This window comes from Saccopteryx bilineata, chromosome 1 (genome assembly GCF_036850765.1).
Source record: "Saccopteryx bilineata isolate mSacBil1 chromosome 1, mSacBil1_pri_phased_curated, whole genome shotgun sequence".
Taxonomy (NCBI): domain Eukaryota; kingdom Metazoa; phylum Chordata; class Mammalia; order Chiroptera; family Emballonuridae; genus Saccopteryx; species Saccopteryx bilineata.
The window spans coordinates 127,409,145-127,429,736 of record NC_089490.1 but is presented as its reverse complement, the minus strand read 5'-3'; the positions used below and the strand labels follow the sequence as shown (position 1 = coordinate 127,429,736).

At 48.4% G+C, this 20,592-nt stretch overlaps 1 protein-coding gene, 1 non-coding gene and 1 pseudogene across 10 annotated transcripts in view; 1 reads left to right on the top strand and 2 right to left on the bottom strand.

The window, feature by feature from the left end:
* The window catches only part of GALNT6 (polypeptide N-acetylgalactosaminyltransferase 6), a 33,924-nt gene extending 13,761 nt beyond the window's left edge, over nucleotides 1-20,163 (top strand). For 8 of the 9 annotated variants that reach the window (XM_066265237.1, XM_066265220.1, XM_066265204.1 and 5 more), the window contains 9 exons: nucleotides 37-209; nucleotides 8,685-8,834; nucleotides 9,840-10,074; nucleotides 13,347-13,464; nucleotides 14,826-15,026; nucleotides 15,561-15,692; nucleotides 16,331-16,432; nucleotides 17,493-17,645; nucleotides 18,592-20,163. In XM_066265237.1, coding sequence (XP_066121334.1) covers nucleotides 37-209; nucleotides 8,685-8,834; nucleotides 9,840-10,074; nucleotides 13,347-13,464; nucleotides 14,826-15,026; nucleotides 15,561-15,692; nucleotides 16,331-16,432; nucleotides 17,493-17,645; nucleotides 18,592-18,705 — 1,378 coding nt within the window. In that variant the 3' untranslated portion in view covers nucleotides 18,706-20,163. Of the gene's footprint in view, nucleotides 1-36; nucleotides 210-8,684; nucleotides 8,835-9,839; nucleotides 10,075-13,346; nucleotides 13,465-14,825; nucleotides 15,027-15,560; nucleotides 15,693-16,330; nucleotides 16,433-16,939; nucleotides 17,137-17,492; nucleotides 17,646-18,591 lie in introns of those variants that run through there. The other variant, XM_066265243.1, reaches the window with a different exon arrangement.
* Nucleotides 2,894-2,998, bottom strand: LOC136321459 (U2 spliceosomal RNA; annotated as a pseudogene).
* On the bottom strand, nucleotides 5,357-5,432 carry TRNAV-AAC (transfer RNA valine (anticodon AAC)). Its single transcript has one exon. It is a non-coding gene; the product is annotated as a tRNA-Val (tRNA).
* Nucleotides 20,164-20,592: the final 429 nt, after the last annotated feature.

Genomic DNA, 20,592 nt, shown 5'->3' with positions numbered 1-20,592 from the left:
ACCTGGAGAGCTGTATCTACATTTTCATCCTTCCAGATGTGTTGATCAGAAGTTTCTGCGCTGCCCGTCACTGCCCACCACCAGTGTCATCATTGTGTTTCACAACGAGGCCTGGTCCACGCTGCTGCGAACAGTGTACAGTGTTCTGCACACCACTCCTGCCATCCTGCTGAAGGAGATCATACTGGTGGATGATGCCAGCACTGAGGGTGAGCTAGAGGTGGCCCTGAGGAGGGGGCGAATGCCTTCCCTGGTATTCTGGGAACAAGGGCAGGTTCTCTTGAGGGAGCCGTCACCCTCACTGCCTGCTGCCTGGCATAACAGTTCATCATAAAGGCCAGAAGCAGGGAGAAAGCAAGTGAGGAACAGGAAGGTTAGGGATAGGAGACAGGGAGACCACATTCTTAGAACCTAGACTCCATTCCCACTTCACCCAAAAAGCCCCAAAAGCTTAGAATTTTTTGCTTTTAAGACTCCCTTAGAGCCTGACCAGGTGGTGGCACAGTGGATACAGCATTAGATTGGGATGCAGAGGACCCAGATTCGAAACCCCGAGGTCACTGGCTTGAGCATGGGCTCATCAGCTTGAGTGTGGGGTTGCTGGCTTGATCATGGGATCATAGGCATGACCCCATGGTCTGGCTTGAGCCCAAGGTCCCTGGCTTGAGCAAGGGGTCATTCGCTCTGCTGGAGCCCCCTGGTCAAGGCACATATGAGAAAGCAATCTATGAACAACTAAGATGCACTATGAAGAATTGATGCTTCTCATCTCTCTCCCTTCCTGTCTGTCCCTTTCTCTGTCTCTGTTTAAAAAAAAAAGAAAAGAGAAAGATTTTCTTAGAGCTTCTAAGTCTAACCCCAGGTCAGAAATGCTGGGGAGAGGTCAGAGCAGAGAGTGGGGATGGGCCTTCCCTCTGTTTCCTACCTGTTAGACCACTTTTCTACTCCTGAAAGGGTCCACCTCAAAAGCCCTCATTGCTATAGTTGGTAGTAGGCAAGTGATGTTGCTCACCAAAACTTCTACCCACACCTTTTTTTTTTCTTTTTTGTATTTCTCTGAAGTTGGAAACGGGGAGGCAGTCAGATAGACTCCCGCATGCTCCCGACTGGATCCACCCGGCACGCCCACCAGGGGGCGATGCTCTGCCCTTCTTGGGGTGTTGCTCTGCAGCAATCAGAGCCATTCTAGCACCTGAGGCAGAGGCCACAGAGCCATCCTCAGCGCCTGGGCCAACTTTGCTCCAGTGGAGCCTTGGCTGCGGGAAGGGAAAAGAGAGACAGAGAGGAAGGAGAGGGAGAGGGGTGTAGAGCAGATGGGCGCTTCTCCTGTGTGCCCTGACCGGGAATCGAACCCGGGACTCCTGCACGCCAGGCCGACACTCTACCACTGAGCCAACCGGCGAGGGCCCACCCACACCTTTTAAAGCAATTCCACGAATATCTACAGCAGTGGTTCTCAACCTGTGGGTCGCGACCCCGGCAGGGGTCGAATGACCAAAACACAGGGGTCACCTAAAGACATCGGAAAATACATATTTATTTTACCTGTGGGTCGCGACCCTGGCAGGGGTCGAACGACCAAAACACAGGGGTTGGCCCTGGCCGGTTGGCTCAGCGGTAGAGCGTCAGCCTAGCGTGCGGAGGACCTGGGTTCGATTCCCGGCCAGGGCACACAGGAGAAGCGCCCATTTGCTTCTCCACCCCTCTGCCAAGCTTTCCTCTCTGTCTCTCTCTTCCCCTCCCGCAGCCAAGGCTCCATTGGAGCAAAGATGGCCCGGGCGCTGGGGATGGCTCTGTGGCCTCTGCCTCAGGCGCTAGAGTGGCTCTGGTCGCAACATGGCGACGCCCAGGATGGGCAGAGCATCGCCCCCTGGTGGGCAGAGCGTCGCCCCATGGTGGGCGTGCCAGGTGGATCCCGGTCGGGCGCATGCGGGAGTCTGTCTGACTGTCTCTCCCTGTTTCCAGCTTCAGAAAAATGAAAAAAAAAAAACACAAAAAAAACACAGGGGTCGCCTAAAGCCATCGGAAAATACATATTTATTATACAATACATTTTTAAATAAATATACAATACATTTTAAAATAAATATATAATACATTTTTAAATAAATATACATACATTTTTAAATAAATATGTATTTTCCGATGGCTTTAGGCGACCCCTGTGTTTTGGTCATTCGACCCCCGCCGGGGTCACAACCCACAGGTTGAGAACCGCTGGTCTACAGAAAGAAGAGGTATTGAAGGGAATTCCCAGAAGAGAGAATGATATAGACGTAGTCCTAGAGACAGGCATATTTTGTGAAAGATTGAGACTTTTGATGTGGCTGAAGCTTAGGTTTACTTTAGGAAATGGCACTAAAAAGATGTTGAATTGAAATTTATGCCATGCTCAAAGTATTTATTTAGAAAATTAGGAGTCATTGAAAAGTGTTTAAGATGGAGAGTGATTTTGTCTCAGAAGGATGGCAGTTTGGGGAGAGGGTAATTATCAGGAAGGGAGGCAGAGGACCCCAAGTTCAGAGAAAAAGTTATTATTGTCACCCGAGAGGCAGATGACAGGGCCAGAACTAGGAAAGGGGCTGATGGATTGATACGTCATCACTAGACTGGGAGTCTCCAGGAGCTGAGCCCTCCACCAGGTGGCACATAGTGTCTGTCTAGGGCTCTCCTAGGTTGGCCTCCTGTGCCCATGCTCCCATACTGAGTGCAGAAACTAACACCACATTTCCCAGTGTATGCCCCAGGGCCACTCCAGTAGAGCTGCTCCTTTTCCTGACCTTCCCCCAGCCTCTCTCCTGCCTTCATTAGCAGTGATGCTAAAAAGTAAAATAGGCTGGGAAAGGCTGAGGAAGGAGGAGCTAAGTGTGAGTACTGATGAGTGCACGTCTTTGGGGAGTTCACCTTTCCCCAGAGAGGACAGACACCTGGCAGCACTTTATTAAGCTGATAAGAACAGATACTATACTTGATCTTAGCCAAAAGGCCGAGAAGCGATTCTGGCAGCACTTTAAAAAAGCAAAGGCAAACAAGTAACAGGGATGTGGTGAGAGAGCCTGGTAGACAAGGAGCATAAGATTAGGCTTCTAGAAAAGGAGAGGCAAAGAGTTTGGCAGAGATGGGAGGGGCTAGAGAGTGGTCCCTTAGTAGCAATGAAATGGTTGTGTGGAATGGGTAGCAGGTGTGTAAGCTGCTCTTCCTCTAAAACTGGGATCTCTGATAAACCTCCCCCAACCCTATGCTACCCATCCTTCAGATGCTTCTTCCTTCGAATCACATGGGGTGGAAATTCTAAACTGTTTCTACTTGTCACCAGAATTTTTTGAGTCTATAATAAGGTACAAGGGCAACGCCTCTGACGAGGCTAGACAGTAACATAATGCCAGGCTGGCACGGGCAGCATCTAAAGGGCATAGCAGCCTGTGTCTAGGAGGGTGGACTTTGCAGTAGCCCTTACAGCCCCTCCAAAGTAGCTGCCCCAAGCAGGCATTCTCTCTGGTTGTCCCCTGGACTCTCTCTTAGGGCCAATTCCAGCATCTTGGAATCATCTGCCTCCAAATCCTAAATTTGTCATTCTTAGTTTTCTGGGGCCTGGCTTCCTTTGAGAATCTGTTAAAGGCTTTGCCCCTCTCCCTATAATAGTGCAGAATTACTACAACAGTGTGCATACACCCACATTTCTGCATGTAATTCCAGGGAATTTGTGGACCCTAGAACAAACAACCCTACTATGAGGGCTTTTAGACTCCTGAGATACTTTTGGCAATGTTGAGTTCAGTGGGGAAAAGGACAAAACTCAGATCCATGGTCAGAAGTCTCTGCAGTCCATAGCAGGATAAATTTTCCACACAATTGGCCATTTGATCAGGTTAACTGGCTCTCATTACAGACACACAGACAACAGCTGTGTCTCTGCTGAAATACAATGTCCATGCTCTCTGTCCTCCAATTGAGGTCCTTGGCAGTGCTCTCTGACCACGGGTGTACAGACATTTGATGCTGGGGCGGAGGAAAGAGGTGCAGGGGCAGGTTGGAGAACAACTTCTTACCTACCTCAGAGTCTGAACTGTGGGCACAGATTGTACTCCTGTGTGGCCAGGTCTGATGCCAGGTCTACTCCTGGTCTGGCACACTCCCCAAGGTTATGAAAACTGGCCCCCCACATCCATCGGTCTATTGTGTCCCAAACAGGGCACCTCCATGTCAGAAGTTAGACTGAGCCTAGGCCTCCCTCCTGTGAGAATTTGCTAGATGAATGGGAAAAATCAGACACATACCCAGGACCAGCAGAGTGGAGAAGTGAACAGGACCCTTAGTAAGTTCTTTACAGATGGAGGAAGAGTAAGGAGGTGGGGCTGACCAGGAAGGGGCACTGTAGGAAGGAAAGGTAGAAGGATCAGCAGACAAAGGAAAGGAGAGAAGGAACAGCCCCAAAGTCATGAAATGCACTGTGTGAAACCCAGGGGAGGAGATATTTGGGGAGCACTTTGGACTAGCTGGATATTTCATTGTATAAACTGGATTTGTTCATCTGTGCATTTATCCATGGACACTGGGGGTTATTTCTGCATTTTGGAAATTGTGGATAATGCTACCCTCAATATCAGTGTATAAATATTTGTTTGAGTCCTTGCTTTCACTTCTTTTGAGTATAGACCCAGAGATGGAATTGCTGGACCATGTGGTAATTTTTTTTTTCAGAGACGGAGCGAGAGTCAGAGAGGGATAGATAGGGACAGACAGACAGGAATGGAGAGAGCTGAGAAGCATCAATCATCAGTTTTTTGTTGCGACACCTTAGTTGTTCATTGATTGCTTTCTCATGTGCCTTGATTGTGGGCCTTCAGCAGACCGAGTAACCCCTTGCCTGAGCCAATGACCTTGGGTCCAAGCTGGTGAGCTTTTTGCTCATACCAGATGAGCCTGTGCTCAAGCTGGTGACCTCGGGGTCTCAAACCTGGGTTTTCTGCATCCCAGTCCGATGCTCTATCCACTATACCACTGCCTGGTCGGGCCCATGTAGTAATTCTATGTTTAATTTTTTTTTTTCATTTTTCTGAAGCTGGAAACAGGGAGAGACAGTCAGACAGACTACTGCATGCGCCCGACCGGGATCCACCCGGCACGCCCACCAGGGGTGATGCTCTGCCCACCAGGGGGCGGTGCTCTGCCCATCCTGGGCGTCACCATGTTGCGACCAGAGCCACTCTAGCGCCTGGGGCAGAGGCCACAGAGCCATCCCCAGCGCCCGGGCCATCTTTGCTCCAATGGAGCCTTGGCTGCGGGAGGGGAAGAGAGAGACAGAGAGGGAAAGCGCGGCGGAGGGGTGGTGAAGCAAATGGGCGCTTCTCCTATGTGCCCTGGCCGGGAATCGAACCTGGGTCCTCTGCACGTTAGGCCGACGCTCTACCGCTGAGCCAACCAGCCAGGGCCTATGTTTAATTTTTTTAATTAATTTTTAGAGATAGAGGAAGGGGGAAAGGGAGAGGGAGGGAGGGACAGGTAGAGAGAGAGAGAAAAAGAGAGAGAAACATTAATTTGTTCCACTTATTTATGCACTCATTGGTTGATTGATTCTTATATATGCCATGACTGGGGATCAAACCTGCAACCTTGGCATATCAGGACAATGCTGCAACCAACTGAGCTACTGGGCCAGGGCTTCATGCAAGAAGACTGGGCTGGGCCATGGGATCAGGAGCCCTGTAAACCAGAGTGAGGGCCAATGGCTAGTGGAGGGTGGCCTGATGGGGAAGGGGCTTAAGAACACAGAGGAGAAGGGAGGGGCCCCTGGCCAGCAGGGGAGGAGAAAGAAAGACTGGTATTTGCAGGTGAATGAGAAACAGGATCCTGCAAAGGAAGTGGAGGAGCCTGATAGGACAGAGAGAGCCCTACAAGAGGGGAAGAGTTGGGGGTCCACTGAGAAGGAAAGACCAGGAGTGGAGGGTTTAGGTGAGGTTTCTCTGGCAAAAAAGGGCCTGCACTGTGGAGCAGGCGGCATAGAGATTTGGACGGTAGAGCGAATACTAGAAGCCCTGAACATAAGGGATCTCCAACCAGTTCCCAGTTTTGTGGTAATAATTGGTGAGGGTGTTAAAGACGAAAGTCCCTTCAGGGGGCCACCTGGTCTGGTTATCCAGTGGGTTCTGTGGCCTGGCCACAGTGGAGAAGAACAACAGTTTCTTTTTCTTTAGGGAGGGAGAGATTTCAGATAAGGCATTCCAGGAGTGTTTTTGGATCAGGTTTAGATTCCTGTGCCTCTGTTAATATTTTGAGGAACCACCATATTGTTTGGATAGAAGTGCCATTTTATATCATTGTAGTGACATGATCTGATTTAGTTTTACAAGATAACTCTGCTGCCCACTGTGGCTGCTATGTCAAGAATAGGTTGGGAAGAGTGGTATAGAGACCCAGAGACCAGTTAAGACATTATTGCTAAAGTGATAGTGGGAACCAAGAGAGCGAATTGGAAGTACTTACAGATAGACTAATTGTAAAGGATGAGAAAAGGGAGAATCCAGCATGACTCCTAGGTTAGAGTAGCTGGGTTGATGCAGGTACTGTGTCCTAACATGGGAGCCTGGGGTGCAGCTTAGGAGGAAATCTGAAATTTGGTTTGTATTCCTTTTAGACACCCAAGTAAAGATGGCAAGGCCAGGAAAGGAGACCTAGGAGCCACCTGCATATTGATGAGACTACGGCACGTGTGTTGGGGGTCATGGGAGTCTTACAGACTCCAGTCATGAGGAATGAAGCTGGGTTTGGTGGTGGGGAGTTAAATTATTGTCTGGGGGACATAAGACAGTATGGATAGGCATGTTGGTATCCATGCTCAGCTCTGCCATGCATGTCTCTGTTGCCTGTGTCCAGTGAGTCCAGGGGTGTGACAGCAAGACTGTCAGGAGGGGCATAACTTAGAGGAGTTGTCTCACTTTCCTAGAAGGGCCTGCCTTCATGTTCAGAACCCCCAGGTCCAGCCTAGCCACCTGAGCTGGAAAGGAAGCTATGGGAGAAGGGCCTTGTAGAGCTCAGGCCCCCCTGAGGTTCACAACTCAGTGCTCTGTAGTCTCTTACCACAAAACCCACTTCCTGTGATGTTTAGTCCTTGAGTTATCTCCGTCACCAGAACTTCCTGTGAACACAGTTAAGCGAGTTCTCAGGGGAAATGTCAGCCACACTGAGAAGGTGAGGCTCTTGGTTGGGCTTCTTCCCTCCTTCCTGTTAGGGCCAGCACTTGGGGTTGTAGTTGGATTATGAGTCTGGGAGCTCCTTAAAGGCAGGACCCAGACCAGGCCCCTCCCTGCCCAGGGTAGTATCTGGCACCTGAGCAGTGAATTAGCAGGTGATTGCTAAGCAAGTACTCGGCTGAAGCTGCCAAATGAGGCTTATTTTGACTTACTGTATAATCACTGGGGACAGTACTCCCTATTTTATAGTCTTTCGATCTTCATAGAAAATGTCAAATAAACAACATGAAAGCACCTACTTCAATGATTGGCACGTAGTAGGTTCTCAAGTAGTTGGGCATTGTGTGGGTGTGTGTGTGAGAGAGAAAGAGATCACCCCCACCCAAGTTGATTTCAGGCCCCGCAGTTTGTATAGCATTGTGCTCAGAGCAAGGGCTGATCCCACAGCTCGAAAAAGAAAGGACACAGTCATCTGTCACACCTGACCTTTACCTCCACTTCGGAAACTATAAGCAGCTCCATTCTGCATAGTCAGGAACAGAACAATGGCATGGGTAAATCAAAATCACAGTTAAGAAAACATAAGTAAAATTTGGAATGCTTCAAGATGAATTGCTTCAGAATAGAGCTATTTTTTAATGCTCTGAAGATTTCAGACTGAATAACAGGGTTATGAAGTAAGCCCTCACTCAGAAGGAACTGAAGATCTCAGCAGAGCTGCCCCTCCCTTCACAAAGCTTTCCCCACCCCCAAATTCAGGATGGTTGCCCCTGCATTACCTCTGGCAGGTCACTGATTACCTGTTCCCTCTGTGGCCAGGCTCATCACTGTGCCTGGCCAATGAGAGGCACTTGGTACACGTTTTAAATTTAATTAAAAAGCTGTGCGGCATCTTTTCGTTTCTTAAAAAATTCCACGTGCAGAGGAAGTAATAAAAAAAAATATTAGAGTATGATTTCTTGCTGCTGATCCAGCAAGTAAAAAAATCAACATTTGTGTGTTCTACCTGGCAGACTTATTCTGAGGAGCCTGGGAGTCAGACACAGAAAGAACTGTCACAACCACGAGGTGTGGAAAGGAGAGGGGGTTGGAATCACAGTTTTGAAAGATGGTAGCTGAACAGGTGCAGAGACCAGGAGAAGCATCTGAAGAGAGTTTGTTGGAAGTGTATACTTGATTTAGACCAAAGAAACAACTCTGAGCTCCTGTCTTGGACTTGGAGAAGGTGCATAGGTAAACAGGCACAGGATCAACAGTGTAGAGCCCGTGTCCTTGCAAGGTGGGCTTGGGGTGGCAGGGTGTCCTTGGCCACGTGCAGGACTTCCTTCTTTCACCCTGTCCCTACCAGCTGCTTCCATGGAATTGCTTAGTGCAATAAGTATGGAAGGGTTAAAAATTCAGGCCTGCTGGAGGCCTGAGAGCACCAGGGCTTGGTGCCAACGGGAGCTTAGGTTTGCAACAAAGTGGTAAGCTGACAACCACACTTCCTTCCAGAGTATTTAAAGGAGCAACTGGAGCAGTATGTGAAGCAGCTGCAGATTGTGAGGGTGGTGCGGCAGGAGAAGCGGAAGGGGTTGATCACTGCTCGACTGCTGGGAGCCAGCGTGGCACAGGCAGAGGTGCTCACCTTCCTGGATGCCCACTGTGAGTAAGTGTGCTGGCCTGGCACCCCTCCGCCCTGGCAGCTCAGCATAGCCAACGACCCTTCCTGCTCTGTTCAGGATTGAAGGAGACTTGAGATTCTCTTCACTTCTTCTAGCCCTTACTCATCCCAATCCCAAGGATGTTTTATCAAGAGGCACACACAGCCCTAAAACAAATTGGTCATCCTACAGTCGCTGGGAGTGTGCTCTGGAGCCCGGCCCCAGAAATTCCCCTCTCCCTGATCTGTACCTCATTCTGAACTCAACACCTCAGAGAGGCCTCCTGTTACCACTGGAAACTCATTTGTGTGGAGCTTTCCTGTAGGGCCACCTGGAGCCAAAAAGGCCTCCCTCTTGCCCCAAACTAAAACACCTCCCACCATTGCCAGAAAAAAATAACTTCCCTAAAAGCAGTGGCATATTTTGGGTAAAGCCCTAGACCTGGAGTCAGAAGACTTGGGTTTGCATTCTGGCTCTGCCATTAGCAAAGCCTCAGTGTCCTCATTTGTAAGATGCGAAGAGGGTACCAACCTTACCAACATTTATTACTCTGAGGGCTAAATAAATATATAGTTAATTGGAAATATCAAAGGGCTAGGCAAATGGAAGAAATTGTTATTCTATAATTGGAGCTGCAGCTTGAGATGCTGATATTCCTGGGAGAGGGGACACCTGCTTCTAAAATCCACACTTGGGTAGGGAGGGCTGATTCCGTGGGTAGGCTGGGATCCCATCCAGGGCCTTCCCTGTGCTTTTGGATCATTTGAGTTGACCATGTTTACTCCCTCGAGGCCTCCATTCTCCCCTCCAAAGCTGCCTGCATCTTTAGGTGGGGGGAGGGGAAGGTAGGAGGTTCGCAGGAAATCTCCCTGTACTCTGTACAGCTACCTCTGTTTCTCTGCCTTTAGCTAGGAAATGGCTGGATAGTTCTCTTGTCTTCTTGGGTGTCCCCGCTGGCCTGGGGCATGGGCTTAGCTGACAGCTATCTCATGGTCTGAGCCTCCAGGTGAGTGCTTCCATGGCTGGCTAGAGCCCCTCGTAGCTCGCATCACCGAGGATGAGACAGCGGTGGTGAGCCCAGACATTGTCACCATTGACCTTAACACGTTTGAGTTCTCCAAGCCCGTCCAGAAGGGCAAAATCCATAGCCGTGGCAACTTTGACTGGAGCCTGACCTTCGGCTGGGAGACTCTACCTCCACATGAAAAGCAGAGGCGCAAGGATGAGACCTACCCAATCAAGTAAGGACCACAGCCTGGTGAGCCTTCTCCACCAACCTGGCCTCCATGGTTCCAGACCCACCCAGTTCTAGGGATCTGTGCCAGCTCAGGTCATTTATTAGGTGCTCTATCAAGCACTTGACATATTTTATTTAATCCTCATCCCTTACGATTAACCTGTATAGGTGAGAACATTGAGGTTGCTAGTGATAAACAACTGGCCTCAGATCATGCAGCTAACAAAAGTTGTACCAGGGGTACCCGTCCTGGCCTGTCTGACCCAATGCCTATGCTCCTAACCATGGACTAGACTGCTTTCTCCTATCTGCCACTAACTGTGTGCCAGGCACTGGACTAAGGGCTGTACCCGTTTTATGTCATCTATTCCTCCGTGCATGTAGAAGGCCACGACTGGTGCTTACAGAGGTGCTGAGAGACAGGTCATGGCCATTGTTGAATATACATTGTAATAGGAGGTGGCGTGTGCTCCTGGATCACTCTCTTTGAAAACAATATAGACAAGTGCTCTGTAGTGTGCAGTTTGTTGCAGTTGCCCTGAACTTTTCTGGTAAAGGACCAAATAGTAAATATTTCAGGTTTGCCAGCTACATACAGTCTTTTACATAATATCCTTTGTTTGTATTTCTTTTAAATAATCCTTTTAAAATGTAAAAATCATTCTTATATAAAGCCAGGCCAGATTCGGCCTGTGGGCCATAGTTTGCCAACCCCTGAGCTATAGGGTAGAGGCATAAAAATGTACCCATTGTTTAATGCCCACCTGGGTTAACCTTCCCCTCATACCCTGTCCTTCCCTCTCCGATTGCCTGTATGTTGTTAGAGATCATAAGTTAATTTTGACAGATGATTCAGCCAAACAGAGTTGGGGAGTGACTTTTAGAGTATCCTGTGATTATGTCATTGTTTTCCTATACTGGCCAGAAAACTTCAGAGCTAACTGAATATCTCGGATAGAGGGAAGCAAAGGTAGAGGGTACAGTGAGTAGAGATAAGAGGGAAGGCTTGAAAGGAAGAGAGCATTGGGAGTTCCTCCTCTTCCACATGCTCAAATCCTAAGAAAATGCTGCCCAGTCAGTGGAGAGGGCTTAGATGGGTGCCACAGGAAGTAGTCCTGCGGATCCTGAACAGCCAGTAGCTGCTCTGTCTCCATTAGAAGGAGAAAGAGCAACAAAAAAGAGACAGGTGAAGGCCTGACCTGTGGTGGCACAGTGGATAAAGCGTCGACCTGGAAATGCTGAGGTCGCTGGTTTGAAACCCTGGGCTTGCCTGGTCAAGACACATATGAGAGTTGATTCTTCCAGCTCCTCCTCCCGTCTCTCTCTCCTCTCTCTCTCTCTCTCTCTCTCTCTCTCTCTCTGTCTCTCCTCTCTAAAAAAAAATGAATAAATAAAAACAAATTAAAAAGAGAGAGGTGAAAAGAGAAGGTAGAGGGGAGAAATTAGAACTCCCTATTGACCATCTGCCTGTTTCATAGATGTTCTTTGTTCGGTATGTACAGCAGCAAAGTCCCTCCCCACACCAAACTGAGGTCAGGCACACAGTGGCACAGTAAGGGACAGGGCTCCTGGCACCAATGTCCAAGAACCATACAGATGGAAGATAAAGCTTCAGTGTTTGAGAAATGAATTTGCTCACTGGTCCAGTGTTTGAGGGATGCAATTGCTCCCTGGTGGCATGCGTGGCTTGCTCCCAGCACTGTGCATGGTACCCCACTGGGAGGCCTGCAGGCAGTGCCCTTCCATCCTCCACTCTGAAAGCTAACAGGAGAATGAGGAGAGAAGTAAAGAGGTAAATGACCCAGAAGGTCCTATGAAGAAGGCCAGGAAATACAGGGTGTTGCCTATTGGTTGTGGGTTAGCAGTGAGGTTCCCTGTGTAGAGTTTATACTAAGAGGTAATTTTTCAGTGTTTTCTGGGTCAGAGAGACCTTTCAAAGCCAAGGGACAAGCCCACATCAGGGAGACTCTGAAGAAGTAGGTTAGGTCTAAAGTGCTTGTCTGGAGTTCCAAGACTCTCTGAGCCTTTTTAGGCCTTCTTTGGCCTGGCTTAGAAACCCTAGGTTAGAACAAGTGACAGAAAAGCTGGTGTGAACATAAGGGTTTCCCAGTTGAAATTTCTCCCAGAAAGCAGCTGCAGGAGCCAACTTCAGGGCAACAGCAGAAGCCACAAGGTTAACACGAAGGTCAGGCTCCTCTGCAGTCACCTTGACGGATCTGTCCAATGAACACTGACTGAGCCCCTATGTTCTATAAGGCACTTGGATTTGTTCTGGACTGGCAGAGATTGGCGGTGTCTTTCTGCCTGTTTGTACTACATAAAGAAGCAACAGAGGGGGCAGCAAAGCCCCATCCAAGTGAGCCTGGCCAGGCCAACACTGATTAAATATCCAGTAGTCGCCCTAGTCTCCCCGAGCCCTTAGCCCGCCTTCAACCTTTAGCCCAAACCCCCTTAAGAGCAACACAATATCTAAATTCTAGGAATGATATGTTTTTGTTAATTTATCTTCATAAGGGTCTGTGCTTCCCAGCTTTTGTCTGAAAGCCAGAATCTTTTTGTAAGCTCCAAATGCTCCCTTTAGTGCAAGTTGAGCTTGAAGTCATCTCATTTCCTATTCTATTTCCGGGAGTTTCCTCTGTTTAAAGCTGCTAGCAGGTTTTCTCCAAAGCTAGTTGCTCATGCAGCATTAAGCACCAGGGCTGGGCTCCTACTAAAACTGTGGCTTTCTAGTCCCTGAAGGGCCAGGGACCCTGAAAGAATGGGGTCAGTCCAGCTCATAATACTAGTTTATTCATAGTTTGAATCCCATTTCAAAAACAGTTTCACATAGCTTCTAATAACTGAGTATCTACTATGCTTCAGGAACCTTGCTGCGAAAAAGTGAACAAATGATGGTAGCTTTACCTTCTGCTACTAGACTGAGCTTTCAGAGAATGGGATCTGTCTTTCTTATCTCTGTATGCCTAACATGTAGCACAGGCCCTGGTGGCTGGCATTTAATACACTCCTGGTTGAATAAATGAATAGGTGCCTTTTAGAAGAGGGTAACGATAATTACATTTCTCTTTGACTTGGTTCCTAGAAGTTAAAGAAGACATAATAGCTCAAAAAACATGTGCTTAAATGAACAAGTTAGTGGAAGAGGGGCTATACCTCCTGGGAAAGGGAGTGTGGATAGGTTAGGAGGCGTTAGCAGTGAGTCCACGACTTCCCAAGCCAGGCTCCCACGCCTCTTTCCCCCAGAAGATGCACATGCTTCTTCCTCTGTCTCTCCAGATCCCCGACGTTTGCTGGTGGCCTCTTCTCCATTTCCAAGTCCTACTTTGAGCACATCGGTACCTATGATAATCAGATGGAGATCTGGGGAGGGGAGAACGTGGAAATGTCCTTCCGGGTGAGAATGAAGAGGGCTTCAAGGGGGGAACCACAACATCCCAGGGGACAGCAGAGATATCACACTGGAACTGATCTTAAAAGGTGGCTGGTTTCCTGTCATGAGTCTGTTTTTCCTCTGCTCCCCTCCCCCCTGTCCCTGGCAGTAGGGCTTTGGGAATCAGATTAGACAACTTGAAACAGATAATTGGGAAGAACTCAGAGAGAAGGGATAAAAGTGATAATAGGAACTGGACATCTGAGGACTAGTGACATTTTTCATGGTGTCTGTGAAAAAGGATTAGACCCTGGTCAAGGGCTTAATGGTAGAGGACCCTGGAGCAGGTCACTACGCAGTCGCTATCCTTTTCTCTAGACAAATCAGGTTCCCCTTTCCAGGTCAGAGGACACATGCTCTGGTGGTCTTTAGAGTTTCCCTACCTTATTCTCAGAAAATTCTTCATGCTATAGGAGAAGATGATGGCCCAAATTCTGGTGGACCCCAGAATTCTGAGTGATTCTAGGAATAAAGTAAATCAGGATTAGGTTAGGCAGAAAGGATTGCCTCTCCATGAAATCTATACAAATCCCCATGCCACTGGAGAGGTAATTCATAAGTAACTGAGCTCATTTATGAAGTCACTTCTCACAGTGCCTGGCACATATTAAGCACATCTTTAATACCTGCTATTACTATGCTTATATATTTCTGTTGCTGCTATACTAAAATGAACAACATACATCCTAATTTAAAACCTAAAAAGAGAAGACACAAGTGGGAGGGCTTAAACAGAACTGTCATCAGCTCAGGCCCTGTAACTCCTAGGGTTCTGATTCTAGGCTCATCCATGAGCCTCTGACCTCTGTTCAGTTTCTCCTAGGAAGCTAGTGTGCTAAAGGTCCAGGTGACTACCACAGGCTACCTTGCAGTTGACTAACCTTGCTATAATTAATGCACTGATGCTCTAATTGGGTCACAAGTCTGTCTTGATTTGAGGAAACTTGAGTTTCCAGTAATACCTGAGTGAGCTGATAAAATCACATTTTCGGGTCAAAAAGCCAAGTGACCAGAGCTCTCAAAGTAGACGTATGGACACAAAGTTAGCCAAACTGTCTTTTCTCTTACGTAGGCCCTGGTAACTCCAGAGCCTGCAAATTTCTGTTTGTTTAAGTCAGAGTGAACCAATATCAGAGAGCTAGGGATTGTGTAGTCATAGCCTAGGAAAAAGCCTCGTCAATGTCTTTTCTTCTAGGAGAGAGAGCAGCATTTCTTTGAATTCTTAGACCAGGGGTCTGGCACTATCAAAATAAAACAGAGCTCTTTGGGGGGATATTGTCACACCCAGACCCCTGAAGACTCCATTTTGTATCCTCTTATGGCAGGTATGGCAGTGTGGGGGCCAGCTGGAGATCATCCCCTGCTCTGTGGTAGGCCACGTGTTCCGTACCAAAAGCCCCCACACCTTTCCCAAGGGTATCAATGTTATTGCTCGCAACCAAGTGCGTCTGGCTGAGGTCTGGATGGACAGCTACAAGGAGATATTCTACCGGAGGAATAAGCAGGCAGCCAAGATGGCCCGAGAGGTGAGAGGAAATGGTGCTCGGGAGGTGTCTGGATGAAGAGAAGTACAGGACCCCAAACCCCTGTCAAGGACTGAATAGTAGATGCCTACCCATGGCTACCACCTGGTGCTTCCCTTTACACCTTAGACCCTGGGAGCCAGAGCCCATGGAAGCTAGAGAGTGAGGAGAGGAGCTTTGTTGTTCCTGGCTAGAGAGCCCAGCATCTTTTATGGGGGGAGAGCAAAGAGATTTGGAGAAAGAACGTCTTCCAGGAGGACTGGCTGTGCTCTGAGAGGCTCAGAATGGGGCTGGGAGGAAGCTGACTAGGAAGTGAGGGAGATGAGGAAGTAAGAGGCTGTAGGTAGAGGTTCCAAAGCCAAGATGGGTTTGGGATTGGATGTGAGGCTGGGTCAGTAGCTCTAATAGGTCCTGAGCAGAGTGAGCCTGAGACCCATTCTTGGAGAAGGTGACCACAGGAACTCTGGACTGCTTCAACCCAGACAAGAAGGTCATGGCTGGTGGAACTGACCCTTAGTGGGTTGGCTTGGTTGACAGAAATCCTTCGGTGACATTTCGGAACGACTGCAGCTGAGGGAACAACTACACTGTCATAACTTTTCCTGGTTCCTGCACAACATCTACCCAGAGATGTTTGTTCCTGACCTGAAGCCCACCTTCTACGGAGCTGTGAGTCTTGAGAACTATTTTGCCATCATCACAGAATCCCCTAGAGAAGTTCAGGATCACTTACCCCGCAGAGAGATGGCAAATGAGAACTGAATTTTACTCTCCACACTTCTCTGTCCAGAGGGAAGACTTTGGGGCTTCTAGATATAGCTAAAAATCATTGTAAGAGGGAAAAAACTCATTGTAAGAGGAAAAAAAACTCATAAGGAGTGGTTCTCAAACACTTACCTGCATCAGAATCATTAGGAAGGAGCGTTAAAACACAGACTGCTGATTCCATAGGACTGGGTTGAAGTCAGAAATGCTGAAAATTTGTATTTCTAACCAATTCCTAGGTGATGCTGATGGTCTGGGGGAATCATACTATGAGAGCCATCACTGGTAAAGAAATCCCCATGTGCTGACTGCTTTCTCCCAGGGACCTGGCAACTTGCGAGCTTGCCCAGCCTGCCCTAGCCAGTCTGTGGGCTCTGCACCTCTCACTTTGCTATTAATTCCAGGCATCTGGGTTAATGAACAGAGGGAAAAAATCAGAGAAACTCAGCCATGCAAACTTATTCCAGTTGGGCCCAACACCACGAACTAACAAACTCCTGACTGTGCTGTCCTGCTTCCCCTGTCTCCTCACCATTCTGCAGATAAAGAACCTCGGCATCGGCCAGTGCCTGGACGTGGGTGAGAACAACCGTGGAGGGAAGCCCCTCATCATGTATGCCTGCCACGGCCTTGGCGGCAACCAGGTATACAGCCCAGCACTACTGGGGCAGGCCCAAGAGAAGCCTTGTCTTTGGGCACCTCCTCTCTCTTAATGAGTCCCCTTTCTCTGCTCCATTTAGTCCTTTTCTAAGGACTAGGATGGGGAAAATCCAGAAAGGAAGAAATAGAATCCCTGCCCTCAGAAAGCTCCCATCTGAGGAAGAACGCTTGACACAGACAGACAAGATCTGAAGTCTGAATTAGGGACATCCAGAGAGCACTGGGCATCAGTTAGCTGGGTGCTAGAGAGGGCTGGAGGGTGGGGCTGCTCAGCAGAGGCGGCTTGCTGGAGGTTGCCAGCTGCTGAGTGATGCTTTAGGGTAAGTATGGGAAATTTCTGGGCACTTTCCCTGCTGTACATGCAAGTTCATCTTCAGTGTTTCCTCTGCCCAGATCATACCATTCTTATCCACCAAAATATGATCACAAAACAAACACCTCCTGACATCTCAGTCACCTGGCATCCTGGAAATTAACTCCGTGCTTTACAGTGCTGCAGCTTTCTCTGAGGAGCAGCTGGTAACCTCCCTGACCTCAGCCCCTCAACCTTCCCTAAATGGCCAGCATTTCGTAAGGAAGAAGCACTTGAACCATAACTGGAACAAGGACAGGAGTGGCTTGGGACACTAAGTAGGCTGCCAGCATGTGTATATGAAGACAAAGTCATTCTTAAGCAATTCCCTGTACCACTCACCTGCACAATGATTTTAGGTGGTACGTTGGTGAACCTCTTTATTTTACTAGAAATCTATTAGCAAAAACAACAAAGACTAGTGTATCAAACACATGACTTCTCAGATAATGCTTAAAACAAAGCTAAATTAAAGTGTTAATTAAATTTAAAAATTAGGTAAATATAATCCCACTATAAACCATATAAGGTTTTTAAAATCCTGAAGGTGACACGTGAATTACCAGATCTTGTCACCTGCTCACTTGCCTCACCAGGAGACCACGTGTGGCTGGTATCTTAAGGTAGATGGCTTTGGAAGGTGGTGGGCAAACTCTCTACCTGTCCCTCAGACCTCTTGTCTTGACTTCTAGTACTTTGAATACACAACCCAGAGGGACCTTCGCCACAATGTTGCAAAGCAGCTGTGTCTACATGCTAGAGCTGGCACTCTGGGCCTTAGGAGCTGTCACTTCACTGGCAAAAACACCCAAGTGCCCAAGGATGAGGAATGGGAATTGACCCAGGTAAGTAATCCCAGAAAGCTCAGTATCAAGAACCTGAGGTTACCCCTGCCCCCCTCCATATTTTCTGCATCTTATGCCTGAGATACTATGGAATGGATCAGGACAATGTAGAAAGTATGGAGCGTGGGCTTGATTACAGGCGAGGTTTCCAGGGCTTGAGTCATGTTTGGTGATGACTGGTTCTGGCTGATGTGAAGATAAGATCAGAGGTTATGGTCAGTGGCCGGCTATGTCATGACTCAAGTATTTTTAGACTGAACCTAAGTAGATGAAAGTGAAGAGTCACTCATGGTGCCTGCCTGTGCCAGGCACGAAACTATGGCTAATATTCAGAGGCTCTTCCCAAGTAGGTGGTGTTCCTATTTCTATAGATGAGCCAATGGAAGCTCAGCAAGCTTGTGACTGGCCCAAGACCCATCACTGTTAAGTGGTGGACCTGAGATGCAGACCCAGATAAGTCTGCCTTGAAAGCACGGATTCTTCCTTTTATATCACACTGTCTCAAGATTTACAATGTAACTCCTCCGGTACTGAGCCTAAAGTAGCACCCCCAGTGGCCTCCACACCCTACTCTACCTCAATCCCCAGTCCCTGGCGTAGGGAAAGTGAAGCCCTACTTTGGGGTAATAGGGAAGGGAGGAGTCTATGATCCGAGGCAGAGAAAGAGGAAGTAGGCAGCAGTGGCCCAGGTCATTCAGAATGACCATCTGGCGGAGGCAGGCCCTGAAAGCATTTTTCAGTTAGCCCAAGGTCCCTGCTCTATTCCAGCCATTCAGACTAAAGCTAGGGGTGAGTAATTGGCACCAGACCCAGGTGGAAATTCAGGAATGCATCCCATCAGAATGTCTGGCACGATGCCGGACCTAAAACAGTGCTACTTACTGCCCTCGGTAGCACTGTTACAGGACCAAGGCCCAGGTTGACCCTTTGCTATGTCATCTTTCAGGACCACCTTATGAGGAACTCGGGATCTGGCACCTGCCTGACGTCTGAGGACAAAAAGCCAGCCATGGCCTCCTGCAATCCCAGTGACCCGCACCAGCACTGGCTCTTTGTCTAGGCCCAGATCATCCCTGTGGGAGTTCCCACAGCCTCTCAGGAAAAGGTGGTTTTGGGAACCTGATGTGTTGGAACCCACTCACCAGCTTCTCTGTACGCCTTAAAGATGAAGTTCTAAGCCAAATTTCAGATATCAAGGCAGCAGGATTTTCCTACTCTGTGCAACGGCATTGGGCCCATTTCCTTTTCTCCACATTGATAGAAGAGACTGTAGAACATATAACACTTGGCCTGAGCTTTCCTTCTGTCTTAGAAACAGAAGCTTCCAAAGCAGAAAAAGCTCCTGGCTAAGGCCCAAGGCAGCAATGTTGAATTCAAGAAAAGTACCTCTGCAGCCATGTCCTGAATCCCTGGTCATCTAGAGCAGTGGTCCCCCACCTTTTTGGGGCCATGGACCGGTTTAATGTCAGAAAATATTTTCCCTAAAGGACCGGCCTTTAGGGTAGGACGGATAAATGTATCACGTGACCAAGACAAGAGTCAAGAATGAGTCTTAGACGGATGTAACAGAGGGAATCTGGTCATTTAAAAAAAATAAAACATCGGCCCTGGCCGGTTGGCTCAGTGGTAGAGTGTCAGCCTGGCGTGCAGGAGTCCCGGGTTCAATTCCCAGTCAGCACACAAGAGAAGCTCCCATCTGCTTCTCCACCCTTTCCTCTTTCCTTCCTCACTGTCTCTCTCTTCCCCTCCCACAGCCAAGGCTCCATTGAGCAGAGTTGGCCCAGGCGCTGAGGACAGCTCCATGGCCTCTGCCTCAGGCATTAGAGTGGCTCCAGCCACAACGGAGCAATACCCCAGGGGGGCAGAGCATCTCCCCCTGGTGGGCATGCGGGAGTCTGTCTGACTGCCTCCTCGCTTCTAACTTAGGAAAAAAAACAAAAAAAGAAAAACTAAGGGCAAACGAGTGAAGTAATTTGACCAAGGCCACACAGCAAGGCACTGGCATCCCTGAGCCTAGGACCCAGATAAGGCTAACAAGAGCCCTGAGAAGTCTGAGGAATCAGGGACAGTGTATCGTCAAACATGACTGCGTGACTGGCCTTGTCTGCTATACTTGCGTGAAGATGCCACGTAGAGCAGACCTGACATGCATGTCAGCTCTTTTCCAAGCAAGTTAGACCCCACACACACGGATTCACAATTCCTTCCTGGAGGATTTCTGACTTTTGGTAGAGGTTGTCAGGTGTCACCACGTGAGGGTGCCATGGGACCACAGCTGCCTCATTCCCAGTAGCTGAGTGCTGCAGGAGGTCTCCTAGGTCCCTGAAGCATCTTTAGGACCCTGTAGAGTCTACAGTGTAGAGGACATATTCTGGAGTAACCCAGCCAAAGGGAGAAGACAACATATCCTCTCCCAGGATGTGGCCTGGAGTGGGAAAGGGTAATGGTATTTTCCAAAAAGAGAAAAGGATTGGACCTGAGATCTCAGTGGAAATAAAGGTTTTATGGCATCAGTAAAGGAAGTTTGCATGGAATCCTGCTCCCCCTACATTGTTCCTTAGCCGGTCCCTTTGGAGAACCAGTTGATTCAGGTTGTGAAAAACTATGCATATCTGAAAAATTCTGTCACAGCCACTGACTCTTGTTCCTAAACATCCTCTGGCCCCCAATCTAGCCTACATACTGTGCATCAAGCACATGTAGATATGTTATAAGATGCTCTTTCCCTGTGGAACTCACACTCTAGTTGGGGAAACAAAGACACAAGCAAGTCATGGAAATTTCAGAGATGTACTTAGATGTGTTAGAACAATTTCTTCTATTTAAAGGAGTTGGGAGGCCACACAAAGATGGTGACATTTGATTTGAGACCTCAAAGGATGGGAAGGCTCAGTAAGTAATGACAAGAAATGATTTAACATGAAGAGTCACAGAGGGACAAAGGTAC